Source organism: Mustela erminea, chromosome 10 (assembly GCF_009829155.1).
Source record: "Mustela erminea isolate mMusErm1 chromosome 10, mMusErm1.Pri, whole genome shotgun sequence".
Classification (NCBI taxonomy): Eukaryota; Metazoa; Chordata; class Mammalia; order Carnivora; family Mustelidae; genus Mustela; species Mustela erminea.
This window is the reverse complement of record NC_045623.1, coordinates 78990403-79017307: the sequence shown is the minus strand read 5'-3', so window position 1 is coordinate 79017307 and position 26905 is coordinate 78990403. Positions and strand designations below refer to the sequence as shown.

At 39.1% G+C, this 26905-nt stretch overlaps 1 protein-coding gene across 1 annotated transcript in view; it reads left to right on the top strand.

Annotated features, from left to right (window-relative positions):
- The window catches only part of RLF (RLF zinc finger), a 94158-nt gene that overhangs the window by 41081 nt on the left and 26172 nt on the right, over nucleotides 1-26905 (top strand). Inside the window, exon 5 of the mRNA XM_032361635.1 lies at nucleotides 9682-9884. Within this exon, the coding sequence (XP_032217526.1) occupies nucleotides 9682-9884 (203 nt within the window). The remainder of the gene's footprint in view (nucleotides 1-9681; nucleotides 9885-26905) is intronic.

The following is a 26905-nucleotide window of genomic DNA, read 5'->3' as shown; positions in this document are numbered from 1 at the left end:
CATTTAGTCCATAAACCAGGTAAGGGATTACACATGCCCAAGACCACGTAGTTAAAATTGGAGGGCAGAATTTGAACCCAGGTGAGGAGATATTAAAAGTTTATGATTGAAGACTGATAACCACTCAGTTGCTAAATACATGGTTTTATTAAACTCCTCTAAAAATGTAATAGTGCTTAGTGCGATGGGGAATACAAAAGTTAACGAGACATGGTATTTGTTTACAAATTGCTCATGGTATAAGAAGGGAGATGATTTAAACATAATAGCAGCTGGTGTAGCGCGTTTACCCTTTGCCTGGCCCGCGTTTACCCTTTGCCTGGCCCGGTGCTAAGTATCTTATCTGCATTACTGGTATTTCGTTTATGATTTGTTCCTCTTGAGGCTCAGAGAGGTCAGTTAATTTGTCCAAGGGTCTCACCGCTTTGTATGTGCCAGAGTCATGATTCAGCTTCACATTGATGATTCCAGAACCTGAAATACTAACTTCTTTACACTATAATCCTTTCTTCCTGTACTTAAAGAGAAGAGTAAGTATGGTGAAAGAAGAAAAAGGCTGTGAAGATTTATAGACGAGTGTAGCTTGTATAGATAACATGCCTGTATTCATGGTAGGATTTGTGAATATGCTTACAACATATAAACAGCAGATAAACAGCAGAATCTGAAGTTAGGCAGAATAGTATATTAGTAGGACAGATTAACAGCAGAATCTGATGTTAGGCAGAACAGGATATTGGGTTGGCAGATGTGGCAGGCAATATATGGAAGAAATAGCTTGGAGACTTTAAAAAAGAATTGCTAGGATACAATGAGAATGTAATAATAATTGAGGGACAGAGTTGGTAAGGAAGGATCATGCCAAAATTTCATTTCTGTATGATTGAGAGAATACCATTACTGAAAATAGAAGTGAGGAATGAGGAGCCTTTTGAGTGGGAGATAGGATTTTGAGTTCAATTTAGTGCCTGTGGGACTAAAATGGAAAAATCCAAGTGGAAGTGATCTGTTTTCCATTCATACTTTTTGACCTTGACTACATATTAGAACATCTACGGAATTTAAAACCAACACATACAGTCTCCCTCTCTCTCTCTGTCCCTCCCCTACTCCCCCTCTGTCTCTCCTTTTTTTCCTCCCTCTCCCCCTCCTGCCACCCCAGGTCTAGGCTTCACCTGCTAAATCAAAATCTGCAGAGTTGGAGCTCTAGAATCTAGACCTTTTTGAAGTACCACAGGAAGTGGGAGCCTTCCACCTATCTATATAGAAGGAACTATGTGATATATTTTAGTGGGAAAAGAAATAGGTCCTCTGTACTCAGAATTCTATTTCTGGAATGATACGCAAGAAATTGGGGAGGGAGACTAGAGTACTGGAGTTAGGGCAGAAAGGAGACAACTTTTATTGTACACCTTTTTTGTGCCTTTTGAATTTTGTGTCATGTGCATATATGGTATTACCTGTTTCTGTAAAGAATGTTTAATACTATAAACAATAGCCAAACTATGGAAAGACAGTGGTTATCCACTGACTGATGAATGGATAAAGAAGATGTGGTGTGTATGTATATACACAATAGAATGTTACTCAGCCGTGGAAAAGATTGACATCTTGCCATTTGCAACAACTTGGATAGAGCTAGAGTGTATTATGCTAAACAAAATAAGTCAGAGAGAGACATACAATATGATTTCATTCATATGTGGAATTAAGAAAGAAATAAAATATACGAATCTGGGGCGGGGAGGAGGGAAACAAACCATGAGACTTAGCAGTGGAGAACAAAATGAGGGTTGATGGAGGGATGTGGGTCAGGGGTGGGCTAGATAGGTGATGGGTTTTAAGGAGGGCATTGTGATGAACACTGGGTGTTGCATGTAATTGATGAACCACTGAATTCTCTTGAAACCAATAATTGCACTGTATATAAACTAACTAGAATTTTTGTTTATTGCTGTGAAAGAGGATAGGCAAGGGGTCAACGCTCAGAGATGAAGACCCTTTGCGCTTCTTTGCTCCTGCTTTTATTGGTTGGTCCTTCAGGATAGTCCCAAATCCTTTTTTTTTTTTTAAGATTTTGTTTATTCATTTGACAGGGGAGAGGTAGAAGAAGAAGCAGGCTTCCTGCTGAGCAAGGAGCCTGGTGGGGGGCTTGATCGGAGGACCCTGGAACCACCACGGAGCTGAAGGCAGCTGCCTAATAACTGAGCCACCAGGCACACAAAATCACAAATCCTTATCACTGTTTCTCAAGCACATGATGTGTGGCAAGGGGTCTTATAGGAAGTAAGAAGATCCCTTTATGGGAAAGATATGAAATGCTAATCTTTGTGTTCTTTGAGTTCTGCTAAACATAGCCTAAGGGACAATGTATACATCTCTTAGGTCACAGAGTGGCTGTTCTGGGCTAAGAAAGCTTGCGGGTCGGGGGACAGGTAGTTCCTCTTGGCATTCCAAAGGCCTAAACCCTTCTCCAAAACCGTCTCTACCCTCAGGGGCTCTGTGTTTTAGCAAGCCAGGTGTTAATGGCTGATTTCATGCTCTACATTAATCCCCACATCTCCCCCTTTTTGTTTCTTTAAAGTGGCAGCAAGTAGTTCTTGAGACATTGCTCTGTGTACATATGCTTCACATCTCTGATGGTGGATAGGGCATTTATTCTAGTTTTGCAGACTATGATGAGAAGAAAAATAGTAATTATTATTACAATAGCAAAGAATCCCCATGAGAAACATGTGGCCAGGTTAAGCCACTCCGGATTGTTAGATCACTGAGCTTCTCTATGAAGCTTACAATTTCCTACCACCATCAATGTGGTGAGGATTTGATCCTTTAGCTACTGAACATCAGAAGTTAATCCATGCATTTGCTTCTTTATCTGTTCCCAATCATGTATGGTCTGGTTCTGGGACATGGGGGTAACACAGATATAAGAGGCCTTGCCAATAGGCTAAGACTTCTTGTTTTTCCCCAAGATAATCAATAGCAGCTCCCATTGGTTGAAGACGTCGTAATATTTTTGATTGATAGTTTGTTGAAGTTGAAATTCTCTTGTAGTATTAATAGCCAGCTGATCCACAAAGGCATCAGTCTGAACCGAGTGAGGAAGAAAGGCAACTTACAGGCTAGTGGGAGTAATAATTGAGTTAGCTACGATAAAGCCGCAATGAGTAGACCTAAGAAGCACTTGGGTCTGCTGATGTCAGATAATGCCTCATTCAGAAAGCTAATGGATTTGGATTCTTCCCAACCTCTCGGTAAGATTAACAGGGATAGTGGCATGGTTGAAAATAGGAAAGGCGGGGGTGAGGGGGGGAGTGCCTGGATGGCTCAGTGGGTTAAAGCCTCTGCCTTCTGCTCAGGTCATGATCCCAACGTCCTGGGATCAAGCCTCACATCGGGCTCGCCGCTCAGCAGGGAGCCTGCTTCTCTTCTTCTCTCTCTGCCTGGCCCTCTGCCTACTTGTGATCTCTTTCTGTCAAATAAATAAATAAAATCTTTTTTTAAAAAATAGGAAAAGGGGTATCTGCCCAAGTAACAGGTTTCCAGAGGGAGATTTGCAGGTCCATAAAAGGACATGGAGCACCTAGGTGGCAGCAGAAAGACAAGAATACATACCATGGTAGAACTGGTGTTAAGTACAGATACCATAGCCAAGAATATGTCTTCAGGAATAGAGGGTTTACTAGTCTGTTGTAGAATCTCCTCAGCTTTCTGGGTCATTTTCTTAAGGTCTCCCCAGGTCATGAATTTGACCTTGTGGGTACTGGGGAGGCACCTGATAGCCAGCTGTTTTGCTTCTAGATTCCGGTGACTCTTTTGAGGGCCTGGATTCTGGCTGTGCCAGGCCATGGTAATGTTTAGCATTTCTAGCATGGATAACCTTGCCCACATATGAGGCTTATGGTTATGAGTTCTACTGGTCCCTGCCAAATGCCCATGTTTGGGTCCTTCCAGAGTACTTGGGCTGACATTTTTGGTGGGGAGTAAGGTTTAAAATGTTTTTCTTTAGCTGGAGTTTCAAAACTAGAATTTAAATTAAAAAGATCTAGAATAAGCAGTGCTTTCTGTAATTGTGCTTTAGGATCCATATCTCTCCCTTTGTGTTTTGTATCGTGCACTTAAGGGTAGAATGTGCCTCTGAATAATAGCCTGATTATGACTGATTTGTCTCCCAATAATTTGCTGTAATTTATTGGTGAATTCAATAAAGGATTCTGGGAGGACTGCTTAATAGAGGCGAAAGAGCCTTGATGATTGCCCTGATCAGGGATTCATTCCCAAGCTCAGTATGCACAAAGAGCATTGTACTAGAGGGTCCGTAAGAAATTGTCCTCTATCTGTGGGGGCGCCTGGGTGGCTCAGTGGGTTAAGCCGCTGCCTTCAGCTTAGGTCATGATCTCGGGGTCCTGGGATCGAGTCCCGCATTGGGCTCTCTGCTCAGCAGGGGGCCTGCTTCCCTCTCTCTTCTCTCTCTCTGCCTGCCTCTCCCTCTACTTGTGAGCTCTCTCTGTCAAATAAGTAAATAAAATCTTAAAAAAAAGAAAAAAAAAAGAAGTTGTCCTCTATCTATGAATGGACTTCTCCCCTTAGGCATATTGTCAACTCTAAGTAAACCCCTGCTAAGTGATAGAGCAGCTTGTTCACATAATCATCATACTCAGTATGTCAGATGGAATACTGAGGGTCCCCAAGTACTGCTTTACATAAATGCTTTTGTTTACAAATGAATATTTTATCGCATTTCTGTAAATCATTGATGACTTTTGTTTTTTTAAGATTTTATTTATTTGATGGAGAGAGAAACACAGTGAGAGAGAAAACACAAGCAGGGGGCAGTGGGAGAGGGAGAAGCAGGCTTTCTGCTGATCAGGGAGCCCGATGCAGGCCTGGATCCCAGGACCTTAATGACTGAGCCACTCAGGCACCCCAAATCATTGATATCTTAAGAGAAAGTTTCCTTAATCCTAGAAGAGTAAACATTAGGAGAGTCAGCAATGATTTAAATAAGAGTCACAAAACTGTAATAATCTCTCAGTTCATTTAGTCCCATGTTACTAATTCTTGCTTAATTTGATGCATCTTCGGTTAGTTCTGGAAGTTTTTACCCATTTCAGTTTTTTACGTTTTAAAGATATCAAATACCTGTATTTGTCCTAAGTCCTTTATATGAATTTCCTTAAAGACGAAGCTCATTTTGTAAGAGAATAAGAACAATTATAAATGGTGAAAACCCAGAAACGGACATTGTTAATGATCTGATATGAGAATTCTTTATGATGCTGTTGACAAGGAAACTCAGTTTATTTCTGTAACACATGAAACAATTCAGTAGCCAGAATATTGAGTGTTGATGACCTCGTACCAGAAGGTAACATACCAAACAAGCCTAATTAGTCAAGAAGACTTTGTTCATGATTTAAATCTTGGGGAAGTTTGTTAAAAACTTGGTAAGTTTTAAAGGACATGCCTAAATGGGATTACAGATCGTCAAAGACTTAATAAAGGCAAAACATAGAAACTGTATTTTTCTGGAGATAGCAGATTTTCAGTCTTATACCAATCTACTCACAAAATCCCTTTATTTTAATCTTAGTCTGTCCTGACCACACCTAAAATTCCTTTCCAAAAATTTTTCCTTCACAGACTTTCTACAACTTCCTTTTGCATTCACATTTTGTCCCAAACCATCTCTTTCCAAACAACTAATCTTACCTAGGACAAAGTTATCTTCTTTTTGCCTTCAGCAAAAATGTATTTCCATTCCTTATCTTTCTTGTACATCTCCTACTTTTCTACATACAGAGTTGCCAAATTTTGCACTCTTAGAAATCTTAGTCTCCAGTGAAGACTAAGTAGTAACCAGTACTGAATCGTTACACCAAAACTTTAGACGGCAAATTTGTCAATCAGTTAAGTGCAAAGCATATTTACCAGCAGACTTAAATATCCTTAGTTTCTTTTCAGTAAGTAGTGAAAAGCAGAAACCTATGTCCAGTAATCAATGATTTAGGACCTTATCCTATTTGGAAAAAACCTAGATGTCCAGTGAATTTAATCCCATTTGCCATCCTAGCAAAACTTTAAAGTTTCAGGTTACTAAAGACTTTGAAAGCTATTTTAACAATTATCCATGAAAACTTTGAGACAGGCAATTAACCATCATTTTAAGTTACGTTTTTGTTAAAAATTGCAGCGGAGAAAACAAACTTATTTGGCCTTCAGTAGATTTTGGTGGAATAGATGTTTCATATTCAGCGCTGGTAACTTTAAATACGTGTCTATCTTAATTAAACTGACAACTTTAACTTAACTATTTTAACTTAACTTTAAATACTGAATTATGTTCCATCTGGATATTCCCCATTGTCAGTTTTTACCTGAGACACGGGTGGGGAATTCTAGAGTGAGTGGTGTTAGGTCCAGGGGGCGCTCTTCTTGCTCCTTGATAGTGAACGGAGAATCTTGGAGCCATGGTGCTTGAGGCACCAAGGATGGTCTGGAAGCCAGTTAATGCAGGCTGCATCCAAGGTGGTGCAGAAAGAGAAAAGGGAGGGGGAAACAAAAGAGGCAAAGCGCTGCCAGAAGGCAGAGAAGAAAGGATTCCTGGTTCTAGAGCTCATCAGCTCCAACAGAGGCACAAGTGCCATGTTTTCCTGCCAAGAAGGGGGAATATACGGTCTATGTCAGGCTACAGAAGACAGAATTTCCCCAAAAGAAAGGGAGTTTCAGCAGCTGTTTGGGAATATGCCTTAGAGTCCTCATCCTCAGGTAGACTAACCACAGTTGGCTCCAGTTATAGCCATTAACTTGGGAAATAAGTGAGGAAGAAGCACCTACATCTGTTAAAAACAGAGAGGAGTCAGGAGGCCCCTTTGTCTGGGATAGCCTGTGTTTTCCTCCAGTAACGTGGGTTTACTCAGAGGAGGCCGATTTAGGTAATTATCATGCAGTATGTCAGGAGGGAGTTTACTAGCCAAACACGTTCTGCAAGAGGCTGTTACAGTGCTGGTATAGAGCAATGAAAATACCCTAGGTAACCTAGGTCTCTTTGCCCTAGAAGAGATCTAACTGATAGATCCCAGATCAGTCGTTACCTAAATTTGGCAATCCAAATCATTTCCAGTGGGTTAAAAGGCACCCCAAAGGATAGTCTTTAGGAACAGAACAGAAGGTTCATGACCTAGAAAATCTACCTGACTCCCAGGTAGCATCCCACACAGGATGTCAGAGGTCCTGGTGTCAGATCAACCCGAGGTGTCCCCAGAACAAAATCCCTGTGACCACTGCCACTGATATATGTCCCTATAGGAGGGAGGCCTGCCCTCCTCCCTGCTAGACTACCGTGGGTACCGGTGTATGGACCTAAAGACTGTGCCATAAAGGTCATGCCTTATTTTACCTTGCCTTGAAGAACCTGCTGTTTTTAACCCATGGAAAACACTAGAAGTTTTACAAAGGGGAAATCGTCCAATTTTATAGGTTAAGTAGTTAGTAGAGGACATTGATGGACAGTAAAGATAGTCCATCATGGTCTAAGTAACTTGCAACACATGTAATCTTTACAGCCAACTTCTAGCCTAGGAAATGGTCCCATGAAGTATTGCTTGCTAGATATAGCCCCCAGTAAGAATCGACTAAGTGGAGGGCAAAGGGGGCAAGGTGGTGGAATTTCCTAGTCAGGGGTAAGAGGGAGCCCTTCCTCTTTGTTGTGTCCAACTTAAGAAGTTAAAGGGCAAATTTGGGGAGCCAGAGGAGTTGTAGTTCCCCTTCTTTTTCTTTAAAGACATTTGAATTGTCCTCAGTATGTAAAGGGACCAGAGCAGACCTGACTAGACCTCAGATAGTAAGAGAAGCAAGATATACCTTTTTACCTTGTTTATGGCAGTGTTTCACATTCTTTCCTGTTCTCTTCCATACTTCTAAATCTAACGTTCCTCAGTCCGGGAACCTTGGTTTCAGTTTAGTAACAACCTCTGACAAACCCCAGAGTTGGTCCTCCATTACAGAGGCCGTGCTCAGCTTAAGGAGCTGTTCTTATTTATAGTAGCCCCGTTAACCTTTAAAAGTTGCTTTGAAACATGTATTGTTGCTGTCCGAGAGAGGCTTTGCCCCGTATCAAGAGTTCTTAGAGAACTTTTAATTCTGTAAAAATACCTAAGCCTAAAATTTCCCCATACTCGGCCATGACCTGATGCCAACTTATTGTGCACAGACTTTTCATTTTCGGGGCCAGGGGTGGGGTCCGTACGGTGTCCATTGCATGATGGTCATGTTGGGGTCATCATATGCTGGGAATGGTCAGCAGTTCCTATACCTAGAGATGAACGATTATTCCACACTTCACTGTGAAAGAGAAGAAGGCAGGGGGCCAACGCTCAAGAGACGAAGATCAACTAGTTAGAATTTAAATAAAACTTTGAAAAAAAAAAAACTGTGCAGTTAGTTTTGATGTAGCTAAGACTGGGCCAGTGGCTCTCCCTGCAGTGGCTTATCATTAATATTAATGATTTCTACTCCATATATGGCCTGTGGGCAAGGCAGCATGGTTATCATCTGAGAGGCTTATTAGAAAAGCAAAATCTCGGGTCCCATTCCAGACCTACTGAATTGGAATCTGCATTTTAACAAGATAACCCCTGGTTATTCAGACGGCACTTTCAAGTTTGAGAAGCACTATTTTAGATGAAACACCTAAAGCAATTTGTTCCTGACTTGCCTTGACATATAATATTCTCACCTCTATTCTTTAAATAATGGTGTGTAATGATGTCCTATGCTTGTTGAGTATCTGCTTTTCATAAATTGAGGGATTGTCTGAACACGGTAAAAGTCAGTGCTCAGATGCCTAATACTTAGTACTGCTCAGAGCAGCGTTTTTCAAAGTGTGTACTGAACCAGGAACATATATTTTACGTTGTACTAATAATATGTGTAAAAGGGTTCTCTGGTCAAATCAGTTTGGGAGACACTGGGTTAAATAAAAGTGAACAGTTTTCTTTATTGCAGGACTGTTCAGAGATTTGACCAAGGAATCCTTTTTTTTTCTAGGACTATCTCTCAGGTCTTTTGGTCGGTGGAACACACTTTGAGAAATTCCTGGTTTAGAGGAAAGAACACCACTGGCTTTGGAATCCTTGGCAAGTTACCTAATTTCTCTGAATATTAATTTTCCTAACCTTAAAGTGGGGATAATAATACTTGCCTTGGTGGTGGTGTGAAGAATAAATGAAAGGTACATAGAAACATTCAGCCTAAAGCTTGGTACCTCATAAAAGTGTTCACATGGTAGTTGTTAATGTTCCATGGGTTACTTCTTTTTCTTGCACTTGTGCTTACAGATCCTTTCCGTATTTCTTAATATCCTAATCAGAAGAGAGGGAGGAGAAAGTCAAATAATTAATTTTGATAAAATGTTAGTAATTTTATTAAGAGTTTTGGTGTTCAGAATAAAACTACTCAGTAAGGTGGGAATCATTAGCAAATTTAATTTATTTTGCTCTATGCTCTATTAGATGAGTATTGAGATCAGAATAAATTTCCCAAATTATATCAGCTGAACTTTTACTCAGCTGATATAACTAACCAGCAACAGAAGGTATCAAACTTTGATCACTTTGAACTTAACCTTGATGTGTTATGAGGTAATGTTACCAAATTTTTATTTTTCCTTTTTTCTAGTCAATAAATTGATTGCACAAGAAGGACCTTCCTTTCTGCAGATGCGAATAAAACACTTGTTGAAATCTAACTGCATCCCTCAGGCCACTGCTTTATCAAAACTGTGTGCAGAATCTAAAGAAATTTCAAATGTGTCATCTTTTCAGCAAGCCTATATCACATGCTTATGTTCCATTCTCCCTAATGAAGATGCCATCAAGGAGGTGAGTAAAGCAAATAACCACTCTTGTCGTTCACAGTTACTAAGTAGATTTTGATAAATGTTGTAGGGCAGGATGGAAACCAAGACTCATGTTTTTTCTGACTACTTAAAAGTGCCATTTTTAATTGCATATAACTGTTCAGCGGTTGGAATATAAAGTTTATTTTGTAGGTGGATTCGAAAAGTAGAGAATATGCAGATGGGTATTTATGTGTTTGGGCAGTGATTTGCTTTGAAATCTTTAAATGTAAAGTTATTTTTTTAAATTGATTTCTCTGTGTTTGGGGAATGTAGAAATTATTACATCAAAAGATAAACTAAATAGAATGGCGCTTAGCTGTAGTTTAAGTCACTTCATATATGTAAGTGTAAGCAGAGAAGTGTAGGACTTTAGAACCCATGAATACATTTTGAGCTATTACTAAGTGGATAAGCTGGTTACCATGGAAAATAAGAACAGTTGAGTCTTTTTAAAAACCTATTTTATCAGTCAGATTGCATTTTTTTAACCTGAATCATTGTCTTTTAAAAAGTTGGAATTTGCTTTCTCTAATAGTTTTTGATAAATTATATGGAGAAAGATGAGGAATTCCTAGCTGTGTTCCATCATCTACCTATAATTCTCTTAGATCTGATACATGGATTCTCATTTTACCTGTACACTGAACTTTTCTTATTAAAGGTAAGAATCCCAAGGGTCTGGCTTTATGACATAGTAATTCTTAAACTTTAATGACAATTTCAGCTTACAGTTTTATATATAATTTCCTACTCCAAATGCAACTCTCTTTCTACCTCCCTCATTCCCCAGGACCAAAAATCTGTTGATCCTTCACCTGTGTCACTCTCCCTCATCCTTCTCATGTACCCACTTCCCTCCTTACTCTGCTTTTCCATAGTCAGTCAAAGTTATCATTCCTTCACTTTCTCTACTGGTTTCTCCCTTAATTGTACTTAATTTGACTAACCAGCATCCTGATTATCCCTAAATCTTTACTGCCTCTATGTCTTTACTGTATCAGTCAGTCACATTAAATTTTTTAAAGCCGTTCTCTTTCTACTTCATAGATTACTATTTCATACTTTGTCATTTTTCTTCAAACCAATACTGGAATGCTTTCTGCCCCATTGCACTTTCTATTGATGAACTTTCTCCCTATTTCTCCGAGGAAATTGAGGCAGTTCAAAGAGAATTTCCATAAGCTGCTTCTATGACATCTGTTCCGGTACCTGTATCTATGCATGCACACCTTTGCTTTCATTACCAATGATAACTATCTGTTCTTCTACACAAGGCACTCCCCTTGACTTCAGTATCACATCCCATCTGCTCTCACCCCCGCAAGAATAATGCTACAGTACTTCTTTTCTCTACTGCATCATCAGTTAGACCCCATTGCTGAAACCATCCTGTCAGAATTTATGCTGTTCTTTCTTTCATCTTTAAAAAGATTCCACTTCCCCTTCCAGAGACCACCCGATTTTTCTCCTGGCCTTTCAGCATAATTTCTTGAACAAATTGTGTGAGTTTACTGTTTGTTTGTTTTTTTTAAAGATTTTATTTATTTATTTGACAGACAGAGATCACAAGTAGGCAGAGAGGCAGGCTCCCCGCTGAGCAGAGAGCCCGATGTGGGGCTCGATCCCAGGACCCTGAGACCATGACCTGAGCCGAAGGCAGAGGCTTAACCACTGAGCCACCCAGGTGCCCCGAGTTTACTGTTCTAACATTTTTCTCTTTGAACACATTATTTGTTTTATAAGGTTTTATTTATTTAGAGCTCAAGATAGGGAGAAGCAGAGGGAGAGAGACGATCTCAAGCAGACTCTGTGCTGAGCCACCCAGGTGCCCCTCTCCTTGAACACATTGTAATACAGCATTCACCCCTGCCAGTCCAGCACATCGCAGTGGTGGTGATTTTTCATGTATTCATGATGATTTCTCAGTATTCATCTTACCTAGTCGGACTTGTCTTTTAAACTTTTAACAGTTTTCTCACTTAGATTCTAGAATATCACATTCTCGTGGTTTTCTATGCACTTGACAGGTTAGTCTTTCTCAGTTCTACCTCGCTCTTCCTCCTTATCTCTCTGATGAATAAATGTTGCAGTACTCTAAGACTCTCCTTGTGTGTCCTCTGTTTTTACCTATACATACTCCGTTATCTCCATGCATATCCGTGCATATCACTCCGTACATACTCCCCGATCTCTTTTAGACTCATGGCTTTAAATACCAACTATGGTCAGAATCTGAAATCACCAGCCTAGCCCTCTGCTCTGAATTCAGACTCATACCCAGCTGCCTAATCACTGTCTCTACTGGCATGGCTAATAGCATATCAGACTTCACATGTCCATAATTAAGCTCCTGATTTTCCTGATATTAGGGCTTTGTTTTAATGAGCTTTCTTCTGAATGAAGTCTGTAGCTGTCTAGTCTCTGTTAAGAAGTGGAGGTAGGCAGGGAGTGAATAACCGGCTTTCATTTTTTTGAGTCCTTACTGTATGTTAAGCACTATGCTAAATGCTTTAGATTGTCACATTCAGTTCTCACGACTCTATTAGTGAGGAAAGTGAGGCTCAGATCAAGTAATAAGTTTGTGCTTACATGAAAGTGTAAGCTGAGATTCAAACCTGAGTTTGGTATGTGATTACTAATATTATATAACAGATACAGAATAAATATTATCCTAGGTGATAAATACCTAAGGGTTTATATGCCAAATGGTATCTTAGGCATACAAAGATGAATCCACAAGTCTCTGAACTGGCCTTCTTGTTTTCACTCTTGCCCTCTACATTTTATCTTCCCAAAAGTAACTAGAATAATCTCTTTAAAATTTAAGTGGGGCCATGTCATTCCCTTGATAAGAACCACACAGCAGCTTTCCATCTTCTTCAGAATAAATCCAGAAGCCTTTATTCAGTGTGTGATGGCCTCTGGCTACTTCTATAAATATCTCCTATAAATATCTCTGACAGTATCTTGTACAACTTAATGCTCCCTGCTCTCTAGCCACCCTGTCTTTGCTGTTGTTTAAACAAACCAAGCATATTCCTGCCTTAGAGCTTTATAATTGCCATTTCTTCTGCCTGGAATGCCCTTCTGTAAGATCTTTTGGGTGGCTTGTTCCTTTAACATCATTCACATTCCTCTGCAATTTTGCCATACCAGGGAGACCATCCTCACCGTTCCATCTAAAATAGTGTGCTGTCCCCTACACTGCACTGTTTTTCAAGTAATACCTGTTGTCCTTACTAGAAATAAATACCGATACATCTAAAATGGTCCCTTTCATTCTCTGTTCTCTTACCTGCCTGTTTCTTCTTTGCGTTTGTATTACTGCTTCCACTAGACTTCATATTTGCTGCTTTTCTCTTTCCTCCCACTAGACTGAAAACTGTAAGGATGGGGACATAGGTTGGTTCACTGCTGTATCTCTACATTTGAGAAGAATACTTAGCATAATAGGCATTCATGAGGGACTATCTATCAACCTGTATGCTAATTTATTTATTTGCATTGTTGGGAAGGGTAAGGAGATAAGAGACTGCTTACCTCTAATAACAGTTGCAATATTTTGTGTTTGGGAAACTTAATCAGGTTAAATTACAGTAATGGTTATATCCAGCGCTTCATATATGCCAGAAGAATTCAGAAGAAGTGAAAATACTAGACATGAATTGATTCCTCTTCATTCTGTACTATTAACAGCTTTTCCTTTAATGTCTCAGCCTTTGTTTATTTAAAACTTAATTTGTTTGTAGCATTGTATGAGACATTGGCAAAAACAGAAGAATATGTATTACCTAGTTTGGATGCCAGAAACAATTCTAGAAATAAATACTAAGCTGTATGCTACTGCCCCTAAATTCAGGAGAAGTGTAGAATCTTTGTAGACTGACATATAACCTTTATAAAAATCAATCCTTTAGTTGGACCTTGAAATGATGATAGGGTTTGGATAAGTAGAAAGAATGGTTTTGGGATAACTGCCGGTGATAGTAAAGGCGGAGAAATGAATGTGTACATTATAGGGGCCCAGTAGAGCACAGCTTGCCATGGCAGAGTATACGTGTTGAGGTCTTATGAAAAATAAGACCTTTTGGGTGGGGAGAAGGGAAGTCCTTTGGGACTCTAGTGCATTAGAACTTAGATTTGAGGGTCATTTCATGGCTCAGTCAGTTGAGCATCCAGCTCTTGGTTTCAGCTCAGGTCATGCTCTCAGGGTCATGGGATCAAGCCCCACATCAGGCCCTGTACTCAGCATGGAGTCTGCTTGAGATTCTCTCTCCCTCCTTTCAGTCCTTTCCTCTGCTTACATGTACTCTCTCTCTCTTAAATAAATACACATTGGGGTGCTTGGGTGGCTCTCAGTTAAGTATCTGCTTTGCACTCAGGTCGTGATCCTGGGGTCCTGGGATCGAGCCCTGCATTGGGCTCCCTGCTCAGTGGGTAGTCCGCTGCTCCCTCTTCCTCTGCTCCTCCCCACCGTGAGTGTGCACGCTCACTCTCACTCAAAGTCATTAAAAAATAATAATAATAAATAATTTTTTCTTTAAAGAAAGATTTTTCGCTGTAGAAAGTAGGAAGGTTTTGAAGGTGGGAAGTAAAAATGACTCAAACTGTGTTTTAGGAAGCTTAGAAAGGGTATATTAGGTTTAGAAGAGGTTGCATTTAGCAAGAGGAGAAAGAACAGGACTTGCTGACAGGACCGAATTAAGAGGATAATGTGCGGAGACGCTGTCAAGAGGCTCATAGGGTCTGGGAGACCAGAAGAATGGCAGTGTTCTGCTAACTGACTAGAGTGGCAGAGGTATGGACAACAGGGAGGACTTAGGAGAGTAATTGGCTTTGTTTTATTCATGACCTGTCCCAGTTTATTGATAAGAAGACAACAAAACAGGATTTTCCCCCTGAAGTAGCATAATTAATTGCTTTCAGCAAATTTGTTGAGTTTGTAGGAAACAGGGTTAGAGGAAATGTGATTTGATTTTCCACAACAGAGATTGGAAAACTATGGCCTGTGGGCCAGATCCACCCCAGCTGCATGCTTTTGTAAATAAAGTTTTACTGGAACACAGTCATGCCTATTTGTTTATCATTTGTGGCTGTTTTTACTCTACAGTGGCAGAGTTGAGTAGCTGTAAGAGAAACGACCAGGCCCACAAAGCTGTAAATATTTTATATCTACTTTATAAAAAATGTTGGCCGGCCTCTAGTCTACAAGAAGCAGATTTTCCAGTGTATAGCAGACATTAAATATCATTTAGTGTAACCCTTCGTGTTTTACTGGTGAAACTGAGGCCAAGATGATAATGTTTCCAAGGCCCTACCTGCATTAAACTAATTAGAGAGTTCAAACTCAGGTTATAACATAAATCTCCTTGCTTCCTGGCTGTACAGTACAGCTTATTTCCAGTTGGTAAACATGGTGAGCCATGTTAAAATAGGAAACATCTTAGTGGTATATCATTCTGTTTGTATTTATATATTTATGTATAGGTGCGATTTAAAAGTTTTATAATGTTTGGGATTAATTAGTTAAATATATCAATGTAAAAACATTTAACACACATCTTAAAATTATTTCACTGCTACCATCATAATTATAATTAGTCTCTTCTCCAGTGATGTTTTCTTTTGCAATTCTGACACAGAATTAAAGAGAATTTAAAAAATTTTTGCTTTGGAAAAGTAAGTACTGTTGAATCACTAGATGTTCATTAATTGGAGTTTAAAATCAGCGTATGTTCTAAGGTAACGGAGTTCTATACACATTTGCCATCTACTTCAACTGAGTTCAGGAGAAGAGTCAAATTAACTTCAGCAACAGCTGGGAATAAAAGTACTTGTGTGTTGGCTCCTGTGGGTATCACTGTAATGGGTGTGTGTGTAATAGGAAACCTCTGCTGGGGAAGATTTAGCCAGGCACATATAATTAAGATTAATTGAGGGGATCAGCTTGAAAGCCAGAATTCAGAACCCCAAATTCAGAACTCAATGGAATCTTCAAATTCTAGTTTCATTTAGAGTTGAATGAGATGATATTGAGATGATATTGCTATTAATTTTACAGATGAAAGGTTTTTAATTAAAGTTAGTGTGGCCTAGTGTCCCATGTGAATGTTTCCTATGTTTTTTTCATTACTAAAAGAGGAAATTTTTTCAGAGATCAAGTTTTCCACATATAATATAAGGATAATGATGTTTTAAACATGGAACATTTCTTTTATTTATGAAAAGCCAAGGAATCTGTCAGTAAAACTCTTGGCATAGTTAAAGTAGGAGTCCATTTCAGTTTTAATCCCTGAACGAACTGTATCTTCAGTGTCTGATGTTAATAGACATAGCAGGAGAGGTTTGTTTCTTCTGGTGATGGGGAAATGAAAAGACAAACAGGACTTAATTTACTCACTAGTCTAACACTATTGGGAATTGACACAATCACTAGGTATAGATGATAAACAGAGCAAATACATATAAACAGGACCCATTGAGAATTCAGTTTGGGAGTAGAAGAAAAAGTAAACAGGAGCATAGAAATTTCAGGTGTAGCTTAAATAAGAAGATTAAGATGGATCCTAAATAAGGAATAATAATAGTATATAATTAAAATTAAAATCTTGGGGCACCTGGGTGGCTCAGTGGGTTAAGCCTCTGCCTTCAGCTCAGGTCATGATCCCAGGGTCCTGGGATCGAGTCCCACATCAGGTTCTCTGCTAAGCAGGGAGCCTGCTTCCCCTCTCTCTCTGCCTGCCTCTCTGCCTACTTGTGATCTCTGTCTGTCAAATAAATAAATAAAATCTTTAAAAAAAAAATAAATAAAAATTAAAAAATAAAATTAAAATCTATATAATTTAATTTTATTATATGGGAAATGAATGGTACACTCAAAAAATACATTAAAGGTCAAAAGGCTATATGAAGAAATTGAGGATTTGCCTATTTAAATATTTTTTCTCCTAAGGCAGAGTTCTTTTAAATAGGTCTGAAGAGATACCTTCCCAGGTGCCCCAGTTCTAAAGGTCTGTTAGGAATAACATTCTTTGCATTATGCCTCAGAACTCATCAGAAAAATACTAAATTGAAAACCGCTAATCTAGAGAAAGATAAATGATAAAATATTTCAGTAATGGCACTGGCCAGAATACTAGTTTACCTTGGCAGCCTAATCATGAAAACAAGAAGGCAGCTAATACTGCCTCTGCTCACCTTCTCTTATGCATGCCACTTGACTGCCTGTTGTACCATTGGTGTTCAGTTGGCTGATTATTATGAAAGTCTTCCAGTTGCATCTATTCTTGTCCCCAAGGTTCATTCTCTACAATATCCAAGGTTATCTTTTTTCTTTATTCTTAAAATGAAAGTAGGCATTGGGACACCTGGGTGGCACAGTTGATTAAGCATCCAGCTCTTGGTTTTGGCTCAGGTTGTAGTCTCAGGGTCATGATGAGCTATGCCCTCAGCACATAGTCTGCTTAAGATTTTCTGTCCCTGTGGCACCCACCCCCCCATGGCCTTGCATGCTCGCTCTCTTAAATAAATAAATTTTTAAAAAAATAAAAGACACTTTGTTTTGAGATCATTTTACATTTACATATTATTGTAAGAAATAGTATAGATCTGCTTTCCAGTCACTTAACATATATTCATTGGAGTACTCTGTTAGACACTAGAGGTATAACAATGAACAAGACGAAAGGGAGAAGAAAGGAGACAGTATTCATGTACTGTGAGACTAAGAGGGAGAGGTCTGAGTTAGAAATTAAAAGATCCAAGTCATCAGCATTTGAAACCAGAAAGTGAATAAGATTAACTTTTTCAGAACCCCAGAAATTAGCTAAAGCTTCACCACAAGGATGTTTTTATTCAAGGAAAACAGAGGAATCTCACTGAGAACAGTGAAATTGGTGGCATTTTAACTTGCCCTGTTTCTCATGTCCTCCCCAGCTTCACAGTAACCTTGAAAACAAACACCTTCGAAACTACGGTAGTTATGAAAACCAGCAGCCCAGCAGCCAACCGAGGAAGCAGAATGGATTTTGGAACTCTCCAAAAGCCTGTCCCCAGAGAATTACCAGTATTTGATCTTTCTGGCATCTTTCTGAAAAACTCCATTCTCCAGAGTTGTCTTTATTTGACTGACAGCTCACCATGCCAAAAGCTCTGTCCTGAATATATTTGTCAGAAACAGTGGTAATTGTTTAACATGATAGTTTTCCTTAGACAGTTGTCTGAGGAGTCATTACCAGACAGGCTAATGAGACTGGCCAAAAGATGGAAAAGAAAAGCTGGGATATGGGATGTCCATAGGGGATCTTGAAAACCTCTCATATATTCCTAGAATTCTATAAGGTAGCATGTATGTACAGAGCTATGTGTCTGGTGAGGAATGGCCCAGTATGGCCCTAATCCCTCATCTCTTATATACCTCGAGACTCTCTGCACAGATAGGGAATGAAAAGGCAAAATTTTAAACTGACTACTGAAATATTGAAAGTATGCCTCAGCAGACAGAGCTGTTTGGCAAAAGCAGGAACTCATTCATGCATTTAAGTAAATCTCTTGAATATATTGAACATACAGCTGACCATTAAGCTAACCAGGTGGAGACTCTAGTGGCCATACGTATGACAAAGAATACAGACTTTACAGAATTATAATAGGGAAGTCACTAAACAAACAAATAGTAACAGTAGCAAACCCTAAAGATATGGGGAATCTGATTTCCACAGTTGCCACAGTATGTTACTTAAAATACCACTTACCATGTAAAGAAACATGATAGTCTATACACAGTGAAAACAGCAGCTAGTAGAAGCTTTTCCTAAGAACACCGAGATATTTGGACTTACTAGACATAGAATTATAACTCAGCTACTACAAATATAGGCAGTTCTAGTCATTTGTGGTAGTTATGGTCTATATGGTAACTGCAAACACTGAATTAAATCAAATCAAATACTGAAACCATTGCTCCTAGGGGAAATATGTGGTTAGGTTCCTGCAAGACTCTGGTCATGACATTTTTGTCAGCTGATCAATACATAATTTTGTTCTATGTGTGCTTCTGTTAAGGACACCTTATTTAATATATATTGTTGATTCGTTAACATTGAACTCATAGCCAGCAGCTTGGTAGCACAAGCCTGAGGGAAGCTTATCTAACACATGCGTTTTCTCCCTGAGGCATATCAAAGCTATTGTTAAGATGAAGGTGGTCTCCAAATTGATCAACAGATTTAGTGCTATCTTTGTCAAAATTACGCCTTCCTCTTTTGCAGAAACTAAGAGGCTGATCTTGAAATTCACGTGGAAATTTGAGGGACCCAAGATAACCAAAACAGTCTTGTAAAAGAACAAGTTAGAGGGGCACCTGGATGGCTCAGTCAGTTGAGCTTCTGACTCTTGATTTTAGCTTAGGTCATGATCTCAGGGTCTTGAGATCAAGCCTGGCATTGGGCTCCATGCTAGAAACTGCTTAAGATTCTCTCTCTCCCTCTCCATCTGCCAGCCACACCCCACTCATGTGCCTTCTCTGTCTTTAAAAAAACAAAACAAACAAAGTTGGAGGACTCACACTTCACTAAAAAGTTACAGTAATAAAGTCAGTGTGGTACTGGCAAAAAATAGATCAGTGGACTAGAATCTAGGAATTAGCCTTCACATTTACAGACAAATGATTATTTATATGAATACCAAGACAGTTTCGTGAGGGAAAGAATAATCTTTTCAGTGAATGAGTCTTTGACAACTGGATATCCACTTGCAGAAGACAAAGTTTGACCATTAACACCATATATAAAAATTAACTCTAAATACATCATAAACTTAAATATAATAGCTAAAAATATAACATCTTAGAAGAAAATACAGGAATGAATATATAAGGCCTTGGATTAGGCCATTTTTTCTTAAATTTGACATCAGAAATACAAGTGACAAAAGAAAAATAAGATTTCATCCAACTCCATCCAAAGAACAACTTAAAGAGTGGGAGAAAATATTTGCAAACCAAAAATCTCATAAAGGACTTGAATCTAGGCAATATGAAAAACTCCTACAAGTCAACGATAGACAATCCAGTTTTAAAAATGGTAAAGGCCTTTTTGTTAAAATTAATAGACTTTTTTTTAAAAGCAGAAATGGTTTAAGAATAATTGGACAGTACAGAGCTCGCAGGTATATCTCCCAAATCCCCAGTTTTACCTGTTAACATCTTGCCATTAGTCTGTTTTTGTTGTAATTAATGAACTAATACTTATTATTATTATTACTTATTATAATTATTATTATTCTACTTAATTATTATTAACTAAAATCATAGTTTTAAAGTTCAGTCTCAGTATTATACCTTCTGTGGTTTTTGACAAACATATGACATGTAACTACCATCACAGTACCATAGAGAATAGTTTTACTGTACTAAAAATGTCCTGTTCTCAACTTAATTCATCATTTCCCCTCTCCCTCCAAGTTCCTGGCATCCACTGATTTTTTTTTTTTTTTAAACTAAGATTATTTATTTATTTGAGAGAAAGAGAGCATGAGAAGGGGGAGGATCAGAGGAAGAAGCAGACTCCCTGCTGAGCAGGGAGCCTGATGCAGGCTTGATCCTGGGACTCCAGGATCATGACTTGAGGTGAAGGCAGTCACTTATCCAACTGAGCCGCCCAGGCATCCTCCACTGATCTTTTCACCGCCTCCACAGTTTTGCCTTTTCCAGGATGTCATATACTAGGACTTATGTAGTATGTAGATTTTTTCATATTGGTTTAACTTAGCAGTATGCATTTAAGGTTCCTTCATACCACTTTGTAACTTTATACTTCCCTACCTCTCTTCATCACTCCTATTGCTCTCTGCCTTTTTTTTTTTTTTTTGGAGAGGGAGAGAGTGAGCAGGAGCCTGTAAGCTGGGAGATGGGACAGAGGGAGAGAGAATTCCAAGCAGGCTCCATGCCCAGTGCAGAGCCTGAAGTGGTACTTGATCCCATGACTCTGAGATCATGATCTGAGCTGAAATCAAGAGTTGGACAATTAACTAACAGAGGCACCTGATCTCTCCTCTGCTTTTTTTTCCTTTTCTTTCTTTTCTTTTAACAAACCAAAGTCCGTGGTTAGCGTTCAGTCTTTGTGTTGTACATTCTGTTATCTGATGTTCTTGGCAGTCTCATTCTGCTGCTTATTGTGTATGCTGCATTTTCTGGAATGACTGGTGTATTTGTGCTTTTTATACTTTGGGATTTTTTTTTTTTTAAGATTTTATTTATTTATTTGACAGACAGAGATCACAAGTAGGCAGAGAGGCAGGCAGAGAGAGAGAGAGGGAAGCAGGCTCCCCGCGGAGCAGAGAGCCCGACGCGGGGCTCGATCCCAGGACCCTGAGATCATGACCCGAGCCGAAGGCAGCAGCCCAACCCACTGAGCCACCCAGGCGCCCCTATACTTTTTAAGTCAGTTTTGGTGGGGTGGGTGGGAATAAGGAGTGCTTTATTTCTGAGAATTCTAATAGGCCTTAGCATATGTCTCTATAAATCAGTTTTATCTTAGTTTCTCCCAGGTGATTCAGAGATGTTACCAGTCAGAACCTTCTTTTTAATTTCTTTTTTCCTCATTTTGCAGTTTTTAGACAATAGCGTAATAGTGTTAATGGCAAATTCCAAGTTTGAAAGACAGGTTATAAATTCTCAAATATTATTTTATCCCAGCAGAACCCAGGATGAGATTGCCATCACTCCTCCGAGTTTTTAGCTCTTTAGGAGTTCTAATTTTATGCAGAAGGTCTCACTGCCTGTCAACTTCCTGTCCCTCAGTCCAAGCTTTATCAGCTCCCAACCAGGACTTGGAACACACAAGCCTCTTAGTAAAATTAACAATGATCTAGCAAGTTAGGGCAGTTGTCCATTCACACTTAAACATCCTCCCCCCGCCCCCCCCGTGATTTATTTTCTGAAGATTTTATTTATTTATTTGTCAGAGAGTAAGAGAAAGCACAGGCAGAGGGGAGGGGCAAGCAGAAGGAGAAGGAGACTCCCCAATGAGCAAGGAGCCTGATGTGGGGCTTGATCCCAGGACTCTGGGATCATGACCTGAACTGAAGGCAGGTGCATAACTGACTCAGCCACCCAGGCATCCTGATTTTATTTTTTCAGAGTTCGGCTGTGTGTTCTGTAAAAGGCATTTCTGGCATAAAGGCATCTTTGCCCAGGATTTCTAAGTGCTTTGCCACAGGAGAACTTACAGGCTTACTCTTGTCAGGTCCAACTCTATTCCTTATTTAGTGCCAGGGTTGGCAGGACTGTATATAACTCTCTCTCTGTCTCTCTCTCTATATATATATTTACAAATACATACATATATATTGTTATACATACACACACACAGATGTATATGGTTTTCATATATATAAAATTCATAGGGTAAGGTGGTACATTTTCATCTTTGCTACCAGAGTTTCCAGAATTTGCCACTTTATTCCTTTTTTTTTCTTTAAAGATTTTATTTATTTACTTGAGAGAGAGTGAAGAGGGAGAGGGAGAAGCAGGCCCCCGCTGAGCAAGAAGCCCAATGCAGGGCTTGATCCCAGGACTTGGGATCATGACCTGAGCCAAAGGCAGATGCTTAACCAACTGAGCTACCCAGGCATCCCTGAGTCAGAGACAGCACTTTATTCCTTATGCTGAAAGTTTTGATTCTTCTAAATACAAATGCCATTGATAGTGCTTATGCATGATTTATATTTTTGTATCATTAAGTTTATCAGACTTTATTATGAAGTAGATTTTGGTAAGGAAAAATCTGAGGGAACTAGTTAGAATTTTGAGAAGGCTTAAGGTGTGGAGTGAATGTCCCTGACTAGTCTTTCAGGTGCTTTTAAGCTCTTGGCTGGTTCTGTTCACTGTCCTTCCATTTCAGTTCAGTAAATGTTTATTGACTACCCTTAGAAACAAAACAGTCACTTGTCCTCCAGTGTCCCATTATTGTTAGTCTATATGGGACCTTCATGGAAATTGGCAGAAAGTACCTCTGCTTTCACATGGTTGCCTTCCAGAGGTCTCCCTTCTGTGAGGAAGAGCCTCATGCCAAAACTTAGGGCTTGGCAAGCTGACTGAATTTCAGCCTCCATTAACCTCCTTAGCTGGTTATCTTTGTGTAGGATGAAACTACAGAACTCTAGGGCATGATCTTATTTAAATCCAAAGGCTCTAACCTTACTTAATCCAACCTTTTATTCACTGAATAGCTTTAGTGGTAAATATAATTCTTTACAATTATTACATCACATAACCTTTCCCCTCCTCCTGTGCCATGATTACTCTCACATTTATCAATTTGCATTTCTGGCATCTTTTTTTGTTTATTAAGGCCATCCCCGCCCACATGCATCTAGACCCTCATATTCCCCCAAGAGCTATTTTCCTCAAACCCTTCTTTGTTTACTCTAGTTCACATTAATTTTGTCTTCATTCTGTCCCACTTATTTATCCTGTGGCCACTATGTTATTTATCTCGTGGTTACCTTTTATTCCTACAAATATTTGTTGATGTTCCCCAGGTGCCTAGTACCATTATAGGCACTGAAGATACAGTGGTGAATAAAAACAGATGTTTGCCCTGACAGAACATATATTCTACTAGGCAAGATGGACAGTATACAAAGACTTCATTATTTGATGCGTGTGTCATACTCGTCTTAATAACTATAGAATGTAAACCACAGGGATATGAATAATATTTAAGAACAAAAAAATTCTTTCAGTACCTTTGCAGTATTTCCTAGATACTTACTAAAATTCTCAGAAGCTTGTCAGTGACCTTATTTTATTTTATTTTAAAGATTTTATTTATTAATTTGACAGATCACAAGTAGGCAGAGAGACAGGCAGAGAGAGGAGGAAGCAGGCTCCTTGCTGAGCAGAGAGCCTGGTGTGGCTCCATCCCAGGATCCTGAGATCATGACCTGAGCCGAAGGCAGAGGCTTAGCCCACTGAGCCATCCAGGCGTCCCAGTGACCTTATTTTAATTTACAGTAGCTGAAAAGTATTTTATGGCATAAATTTTGGTTTTCAGTGTGTGATTATAAGGTATTTATTAGAAAAGGTTGGGGACCAGTATTATAACCATACTTATTAGTAAAGTGTTAAAAGTATGTCATTTTAATTTACTGGGGTTTTCTATTTTTTATTTTCCTGTTTATTTACTTTTTTTTCTTTAACTCTTTTTCCTCTATATTCAAGAAAATACAGGTTTTGGAAGCAAAATACTGATATTCTTTTTAACTGAAAGTGTTAACTGAATGCCTGCTTGTCATAAAGATTCTAAAGCAGACACTAAGTGGGATAAAAGCATGAGATAAGAAATGGTACCAGCTTTCAAAGGAGTTAGAATCAGGGAGAGTAGGTAACAGATTGAAGGATTCAGTTTCTTCATTTGTAAGAATGATCAGATTTTTCTCATTACTTAAATGAAAGTGAAAAAGTCTAGAAGGATTGGCTTTGTGTTGGTAGCATCGATAAATAAATATGTAGCATCGATAAATATTCAAATGAGTTCTTGAATTATAAGGTTGTATAAAAACCCTACTATAAACTAGTTCTATTTTCTTTTTTAAAAGATTTTATTTATTGAGAGAGAGAGTTGGCACACCCACATGAGCAGGGGGAGGGGCAGAAGGAAAGGGAGAAGCAGGCTCCCAGCTGAGCAGGGAGCCCCACATGGGGTTTGATCATGACCTGAGCCGAAGGCAGACATTTAACCAACTAAGCCACCCAGGCACCCCCAAAGGTAGTTTTAAAATACTGTACTTTCCCATTGTGGCAGTTAATATACATTGTAATTTCAGCAGTTGCCTGTTTACTCATTTATTATCTCTGACTCAAATGTGAGTTCCATGAAGGTAAAAATCAAGCTGACTTGTATCCCCACTACTTTGTAAATAACACTGCTTTGAAAGATGTGTACATTTTAATTTTAACATGGCTGCTTTTTTCCTGTGGATTTTGTGCAGAGGATTTGGGTATCATTTATAAGACTGTGCTCTTGTCTTCAAGGAATTCATAGCTCAAAACAGGAAAATAAAAAGGCCAGTATGAGCCACTAGTTCAAAAGCTGGCCCAAAGTGGAATAAAAAATAGCCCAATTAAAAATGTTGATAAGATGCTGTGAATTCACAGCAGGGCAAGAGATCTTGGACACTAGAGTAATCTGTAAGGAAAACTTCGTGATAAAAAAGTTTTCCCTGAGTGTTGAAAGATGGGGAGGATCAGCTTGTCATGCCAGAGGAGGAGAGCTCTTTGTTTAGGCTTATTATACCCTATCAGGTAGTGTTTATCTGTAGAGTATTTGTAATAAATGGAAATAATAGAACTATCTATGCCTTCTAACCTACTAATCTGGGGGCATCTGGGTGGCTCAGTGGGTTAAAGCCTCTGCCCTCGGGCTCGGGTCATGATCCCAGGGTCCTGGGATGGAGCCCCACATCGGGCTCTCTGCTAGGCAGGGAGCCTACTTCCCTTCCTCTCTCTCTGCCTGCTTGTGATCTCTGTCTGTCAAATAAATAAATAATAAAATCTTTTTAAAAAAAATAAACTAATCTGGATTTTTCATATTATTTCCTCCTCCCCCATCATTTAAGGTTAGTGAATTTTGACTTGATACCTGTATTTCTAGCTTACTTCACTTTTGTTCCATTTTTCTTAACACTTTGGTTCCAAGGTGAAAATTCTATCTCTGAATTGTACTCCTTTAAAATTTAAGAGCTTCCCTGTAGGAATAAAATGACATGAGATTCATTTTTCATTTTGTTTATTCTTCTGATTGTTAGCCACAGTTCTTTAGGCTCATCTTTTATTTGTGAAGTAGAAATAATATTGCTTGCCTTGCCAATTTTATGTATTTATCATGCTAATAAAATGAGATAATAAAATTATCTAATTCAAGTTACTTGAAATGGATGAAAAATGTTCTAGAAAGGCAAGTTGTATGTTCATTCCATTCTAATTTATATGTCTGACTTAGATTTTCATGCTGTTTCTCTCTGTAGAGATGTTGCTGTTAACATTGCAAAATCAAATTTTAGAATTCTTGGTTTTGGACAGGAGCTTGAACACGGCCTAGACAGTAGATGGTTGCTCTGGAATAGCTGTTTTTATTTGCTGTGGAATTCTCATTTTGGTCCCTCAGTCACTTTAGTTTTAAAACCGCCCTGTGGTGGACCTTTGTCTCTAGATGACCCTTCTGATATATTTAGCTGTGAATGAAGTTACGGTTGTTTAGGGAGGGCATCAGTGGAATTCCATCTTCACTAAGTATGATGAGGTTTTTTTTTTCTCTTTTCCTTACCTGAAAACTGAATTTTAACTTTGTGTTTTAGGCTTTAACAACTTAACTTTACCTCCCAGTACCCCTTAGATATAAATTTGCATCAGGTGTGATCTTGCATCTGAGAGTGATCTTTTGAAATGATTTCTAGTATTCTTTTTTTTTTTTAATTTTCTTTTCAGTGTAACAAAATTCATTGTTTATGCACCACACCCAGTGCTCCATGCAATACATACCCTGCATAATACCCACCACCAGGCTCTCCCAACCTCCCACCGCCCGCCCCCCCCCGCCGCCCCTTCAAAATCCTCAGATTGGGGGCGCCTGGGTGGCTCAGTGGGTTAAAGCCTCTGCCTTCGGCTCAGGTCATGATCCCAGGACCCTGGGATCGAGCCCCGCATCGGGCTCTCTGCTCAGCGGGGAGCCTGCTTCCTCCTCTCTCTCTCTCTCTCTGCCTTTCTGCCTACTTGTGATCTCTGTCTGTCAAATAAATAAATAAAATCTTTAGGAAAAATAAAAACAAAAACTCTCAGATTGTTTTTCAGAGTCCATAGTCTCTCATGGTTCATCTCCCCCTCTAATTTCCCTCAAATCCCTTCTCCTCTCCATCTCCCCATGTCCTCCGTGTTATTTCTTATGCGCCACAAATAAGTGAAACCATATAATTGACTCTCTCTGCTTGACTTACTTCACT